We start from the raw sequence: 6,721 nt of genomic DNA on the forward strand, positions 1-6,721 counted from the left end.
CCATCTCCTCTCAAGGGGTGTGGTAAGAGAATCTGGTTGCTAGGTGGCGTAGGCAGGCACAAAAAGGGAAAAGAGAAGGAGGAGAAAACAGTCTAGAGTCTGCAGCAGAGTGTGGAGGAGTGAGGAGCAGGAAAGTGAAGCTCTGACAGGAGCAGCAGTGAAGGTCCCAGATGTGAGCCGGTTCAGAGCAGAGTCCAGGGAGCTCCGAGGAGCTGACCCCTTCCCCTGGGCTGCTGTAGTCTGACAGCGCCCGCGCAGTGGCTACCGACGGGGGAGAACGGTCAACTAGGAGTGCTACCCGAAACCCATCTCAGCTAGAGAGAAGAGCACGGAGTGGGAAGTAAGGAGACTGCTGGAGAGTACCAGGCCCAAACGGGCGGCAGATCCCGAAGTGGGGATAGATCCAACTTTCCTTGCTAAACCTGCCGGTGTGGGGCTCTCAAAGCCCACGCCACAACACCACAAAAGCCGCAGCCACGTAGCCACAGTTAGGGCCCATAGGTCACAGGAGGCAAGCAGCTGGAGTGGCCTGGCCCAGGCGACAAGCACACGGCAAACGAAGGGGAGAGAGGCTTCAGCATCTTCCCTGGGTGACCCCCATAGGGACTCAAAGTCGGGGTTACCCCAAACCACCAAGGGCTAAGGAAGGCGAGTTAGTAGTCACCCTCACAAGTCAGCCTGAAGGATACCTGGTTCCCACTTGGTCCATCCCAGCTACGCCCGGGTTACTCACCCTGCCACCTGAAGTGAGTAAAAACCCTGAAAGACATTCTGCGTGTGTGGAGTTATTCTGCGCCTTGTGGTTCTACGCACCTACACAGGGCCCTGGGGCTTGCCTCACTCTCAGGAGGCTATTCCAACTAACTGCACTCACCATCAGCCCCAGGCGTCCCTCAACCTGCAGTGGCGGTCCCTACTGGCCGCAATACTGAGAGTGGCGTCACGACAAGAAGAAGATCTCCTACCTGTGACCAGATCCAGCCGAGTGGAGTCCCTGAAGGTAATGCACCGACACAACACCTGTGGGGCTTCACATCTGGCGTCACGAACAGGATAAGGACTAGACCTGTTCAGACAGGTGACCATGTGCCTGGGCGGTCCGCTTGAAAAATTGGAAGCGCCGCCATATTGCCACCATGAAAAGCGCGCTGAAAAACAACAGCAGCCCGCGCTGGAAGAAGTTACCGCCCACGAAGAGGTGTGGCTACCCAGAGATCCCCTGCAGAGTTCTGACCTCGCTGGTGAAGAAAGCGGAAGCGTCCAGAGACGGCGGGAAGGACAGAGAACCACAAGCCTGCTGCTGCAGAGAGAAGAGATGGAGTCCGGACGTGGATACCCAGAACCAGGCTCTGCTGCCTGGTGGTGCCGGGAGCTTGCTATCTTCTGCGATCAGCTGGAGGCCAGGATTATGCGACAGCTCAGTGAGGGACGCACGGAGCTTCTGGAGATGGCTGCGGCGGTTCGGACCTACGAGGAGGGAGCCGCGCGACGCCTGCCAGATCGAGCGGCGACGACTCAGATCCCGATGGTGCCACTGATGGGTGAGTCCAGAGTTGCCCCGGCCAGCGCAAGTGCTCCGACCCCTGCTGCTACGACCGCGGTCCCAGAAGAGGCGCCCGGCGCGGCGACGCTAAGCCAGGCCGCAGCCATGCCAGGTGCGGCCCGCCAAGCCCCGGCCGCCGCAGCGATGCCCTGCTCGGCCCGCCAAGCCCCGGCCGCCGCAGCGATGCCCTGCTCGGCCCGCCAAGCCCCGGCCGCCGCAGCGATGCCCTGCTCGGCCCACCAAGACCCGGTCCCTGCAGCAACGCCCAGTCCGGCCCGCCAAGAACTGGCCGCAACAGCGACGCAGATCCAGGCCGCCGCCACGCCAGGCTCGGCCCGCACAGACCAGGCCGCCGCCATGCCAGGCGCGGCCCGCCAAGACCAGGCCGCCGCCATACAGGGCGCGGCCCGCCAAGAGATTGCATCACCATTTTCCCCGGCCTGCAAGGCCAGAGCGGACACCGCTCCCCAGCCTAAGGAAGTCCCTACTAGGAAATCCCTGATAGGTGAAGACTCCGCATACTGGCAGCTGAAGGCTGACCTGGAGGCCAAGTTCCCACAGGAGATGGTGGACCGATACATGCTCCCTCCGAACACCCCTAAGGCAACCCCTGCAGCAACCACGCTGAAGAGTCCACCGCCTGGGCCAGCTGAGGAACACTCATCCCCAGCGCTGCCACGACCAGAGTGCAGCGAAGAACTAAGGGGGAGAGGAGGGCAAGAAGCTGAGGAGTTGCCCCCGGAGCCAGCAGCAGTGCTAGTCCCAGAGCCGGAGATGCTGCCATATTCCCGTTGGGACGAGGAAGACCTGACACCTCCTGCTGACGAAGAAGACCTGCCCCAAAGCCTCACCTGGGAGCTTGTAAGCTGCACCTCGCAGAATCCAACCCGCAAGATACAGCGCCGCAGTAGAACCCAGTCTTTCCCTGCACCGCCATCCCCAGAGCAGAGAGAAGTCACGGCCAGAGACCTACAAGAAAAACGGTTCCTGAGAAGGTCCAAAGCCCAGGTCAGAGGACCCCTTTGTAGAGGAGTAGTGGAGGACTTCAGCCTAAAGTCAGGATACGGGTTCATTGTTGCACCTGGTATCAAAGAAGGTATCTTCGTCAATAGAAGAGATGTGAGAGCTCATCTGCCCAGAGGACACCCTGGCAGACACTTAATAATGGGAGATTCCGTACAGTTTACCCTGCATCAAGGCGAAAGAGGCTGGTACGCGCTAGATGTAGTGCCATGTCCCAAAGAAGAAAGGAAAGACAGTAATAAAGAAAGAAAAGACCAAAGACCTAATGAAGAGATAACCACAGATGAAGAAAAAGGTCAAGAAAGCAACAGGTGCCGCAGCCCTACAGGCCCAAGCCCTGGTGAAGAGGAATCTGCATAAGTTCAAGTAAAGTACAGCAAGTTTTGACCAGTTGGAAAGTTTGTTTTGCAACGTTTTAAAGTTCAAGAATGTGCCCACAAAAACTATTGTGAGAAATAAACCTTAAGGCTATGAACTGGCTATAGCCACAAACTCTCGCAGTGTAAATAGTTACACCAGAGGGCACCACCGCCACCAGAGTCAGCCTGTTTAGGGGCTTGGCTCGTCTGCAACCAGGAGGAGCCCGTCCGTATATAGGGCCTTGGCTCACCTGCGACCAGAGAGCATGCCTGTTTATGGGGCCTGGCTCTCCACCACAAAGAGGGTACCTGGTCAGCACCAACTGTGGAGGCCGCCTCTACATCCTGCCAGAAGAGGCTGAAGGCGTGGATCCATCAGGCCAGGTATACCCTGAAACCACCAGCCCATGTAAGCCGCCTCTACATCCTGCCAGAAGTGGCTGAAGCCGCGGCCAACGTGAGAGGGTTTTGGGTGGGTTAACGGACTTGTGGGTGGAGGGTGGTGATGTATGGTACCTGGTGCTTTTAAAAATGTTTTATATGTTTTAATGTTTTATGCATTTTAAAATGTTGTCTTGCAGCCCGAGGACGTGCTGGTGATAACTAAGGGGGAATGTGGCGCCCCTGACCTGGTCAGGCACCACTGAGTACTGCACCCATGCTGGGGACAGTACAATACAGGTAATCCAGAAGGCTGACTGGGGTGTGGAACACAGGCGCATAGTGATCAGGTCTCACACATGTACCCATGAGAGGACCCCTGGGGATCCCAGGAGGGGGAAAAGCCTTCACCTTCACTGGAATAGTGGAGGGAGCCAAAAGCCTCCATCTCCTCTCAAGGGGTGTGGTAAGAGAATCTGGTTGCTAGGTGGCGTAGGCAGGCACAAAAAGGGAAAAGAGAAGGAGGAGAAAACAGTCTAGAGTCTGCAGCAGAGTGTGGAGGAGTGAGGAGCAGGAAAGTGAAGCTCTGACAGGAGCAGCAGTGAAGGTCCCAGATGTGAGCCGGTTCAGAGCAGAGTCCAGGGAGCTCCGAGGAGCTGACCCCTTCCCCTGGGCTGCTGTAGTCTGACAGCGCCCGCGCAGTGGCTACCGACGGGGGAGAACGGTCAACTAGGAGTGCTACCCGAAACCCATCTCAGCTAGAGAGAAGAGCACGGAGTGGGAAGTAAGGAGACTGCTGGAGAGTACCAGGCCCAAACGGGCGGCAGATCCCGAAGCGGGGATAGATCCAACTTTCCTTGCTAAACCTGCCGGTGTGGGGCTCTCAAAGCCCACGCCACAACACCACAAAAGCCGCAGCCACGTAGCCACAGTTAGGGCCCATAGGTCACAGGAGGCAAGCAGCTGGAGTGGCCTGGCCCAGGCGACAAGCACACGGCAAACGAAGGGGAGAGAGGCTTCAGCATCTTCCCTGGGTGACCCCCATAGGGACTCAAAGTCGGGGTTACCCCAAACCACCAAGGGCTAAGGAAGGCGAGTTAGTAGTCACCCTCACAAGTCAGCCTGAAGGATACCTGGTTCCCACTTGGTCCATCCCAGCTACGCCCGGGTTACTCACCCTGCCACCTGAAGTGAGTAAAAACCCTGAAAGACATTCTGCGTGTGTGGAGTTATTCTGCGCCTTGTGGTTCTACGCACCTACACAGGGCCCTGGGGCTTGCCTCACTCTCAGGAGGCTATTCCAACTAACTGCACTCACCATCAGCCCCAGGCGTCCCTCAACCTGCAGTGGCGGTCCCTACTGGCCGCAATACTGAGAGTGGCGTCACGACAAGAAGAAGATCTCCTACCTGTGACCAGATCCAGCCGAGTGGAGTCCCTGAAGGTAATGCACCGACACAACACCTGTGGGGCTTCACAATTACATGTGTTTCTGCTGCAGAAATGCACTAAAAATGTACCTTTTAGGCTGGAATCCCACTTGCGAGTGTAAAATCGGACCGATTCTCATGCTAGAAAGTAGCATGAGCTCTGTTCAAGTGTTGATCAGTGTGCAATGCGATTCTGTGATTTTTCTCATGATTGTAGTCCATGTGCAATCCGTGTGTGATCCTTATGGGATCCGTTTTTATTCTCAGTAGCTATGTCATCTGCCATTCAGCTCTGCTACATGACCGCTGACAAGCAAAACCGATTAAAGCCAAACTAAAGGAGTATAAATAATATAGTGTGTTATGAAACTATCACCATATATAAATATAGTAAATATGTGTCGCCCGGCGACCAGGGGGTACTCAGATCCGGGCCACAGGGTCACTTCTGTGGGTATCACGGTGGCGTGACCCGGTCTGTGATCCCAGGCTCCACAGTAAAAGGGGATTTGGTAAGGGAGATTGTCCGTGACGCCACCCACGGTTGTGGTGATTGTGTGGACACCACCGCTGCTCTTTATGGGGATCCCGGGAGCGGTGACAGGGAGCAGCTTGGTTGTTATTTCTCCCCTCCGTGGGTAGGGGGTTGGTTGTCCCGGGGCCCGGTGATGGGGTAAGCAGGGAGCAGGGCGCAGTGCTGCGGTGCGGTGCCCGAGGGCACGGGCGTACTCACAAGTATTTCACACAGAGTCACTGGTAAACTAGGAATTGCCGGTGTCCGCAGCCTTCGGTACGGGGGTGTTAGTGTCCTACACACGGTGCAGCAGCTCCTGTTCTTTCCCTGCAGCCAGGTGCCTTTCTCTCCACTCTCTTCCTCCTTCTCCTCAGCCGGGAACGGGGAGTCCACTCCCCTGCAGTGATCCGGGTCACCCAGGTACCGGGGGGCCACTACCCTGCCTGGCTACGTCTGGCCCCTTCCTCACTGCAGCCTGTCCCGGCCCTTTCGGAGCACGCTTCACTATCAGCCTGGGAGCTACAACTCCAGACTCCTCTTCTGTCTGTCTCTCCAAACACTCTGCTCCAGCCCCTCCCCTCTGCTCTGCTTTTCTCTTACCCTGGCGGATGTGGTTTGTCCTGCTGCATCGGTGTGGGATCAGGTTACCAAGGAGGATAAACTCTTTCTGTGACAACCTGGCTTTGCCAGGGAGTCACAAATACTCCCCAGTAATCAATAAATAGGCTGTTATATAAATATAGAACCCATACATAGAAAAACAGCCAAAAAACGGTAAAATATATAATTCTTTATTAATAACATGATGAAAGACAATCAAGGGAATAGTGACAGGAGGGGGCCAAATGACAGTACAATAAATATCAATCCTAACAATAAATACCGTAAATAAATAGTAATTCTATTTCAAGGCCAGCAGATGGCAGTAAAGGACCAAAACACATGGATGCATGCAAAGAACATCGCCATAAATAAATGTGCAAAAATACAGATATAAAGTGCATAAACCAGCTATAGAATAGAAATAAAGTGCACAAATAGTGCAAAAGATGAGGATGTCCAGCTCTTCAGGCAAAAAAATCACGTCTTTATTTTATCATGCAGACACAAAGAATGACATGACCAGCACAACGCGTTTCAGGTGAAAGCACTCACCCTTAATCATGATTACCAACATACCAAGATTGTCCTAAAGTACATGTTTAATGAAAAAATGATAAAAAATGTTAAAAGCATGATAAAAAGATGATATAAAAACACATATGAAAACACATTAAAATAGTGATCAGGATAATAAGTCTAACACCACAGAACAGAATCATGATATTAAAACCTCCTATTGGTTGGAATGCAAAAATGGTCCAAAACTAATTGTCTCATTGAGACCCTTGGGGTATAAAGTATCGAATAGCCATATCCATCGGCATTCTTGCTGAGCAAGTCTCCTCATAACATTGCCACCTAGTATTCC

General features: G+C 54.3%; 1 protein-coding gene across 1 annotated transcript in view; it reads right to left on the reverse strand.

Moving 5' to 3' along the window:
• Positions 1 to 6,415, reverse strand: part of LOC142251841 (mitochondrial ornithine transporter 1-like) — a 56,160-nt gene extending 49,745 nt beyond the window's left edge. The window contains exon 1 of the mRNA XM_075324889.1: positions 6,406 to 6,415. Within this exon, the coding sequence (XP_075181004.1) occupies positions 6,406 to 6,415 (10 nt within the window). The remainder of the gene's footprint in view (positions 1 to 6,405) is intronic.
• Positions 6,416 to 6,721: the final 306 nt, after the last annotated feature.

The sequence above is a fragment of the Anomaloglossus baeobatrachus genome, chromosome 9 (assembly GCF_048569485.1).
Source record: "Anomaloglossus baeobatrachus isolate aAnoBae1 chromosome 9, aAnoBae1.hap1, whole genome shotgun sequence".
NCBI classification, from domain to species: Eukaryota; Metazoa; Chordata; class Amphibia; order Anura; family Aromobatidae; genus Anomaloglossus; species Anomaloglossus baeobatrachus.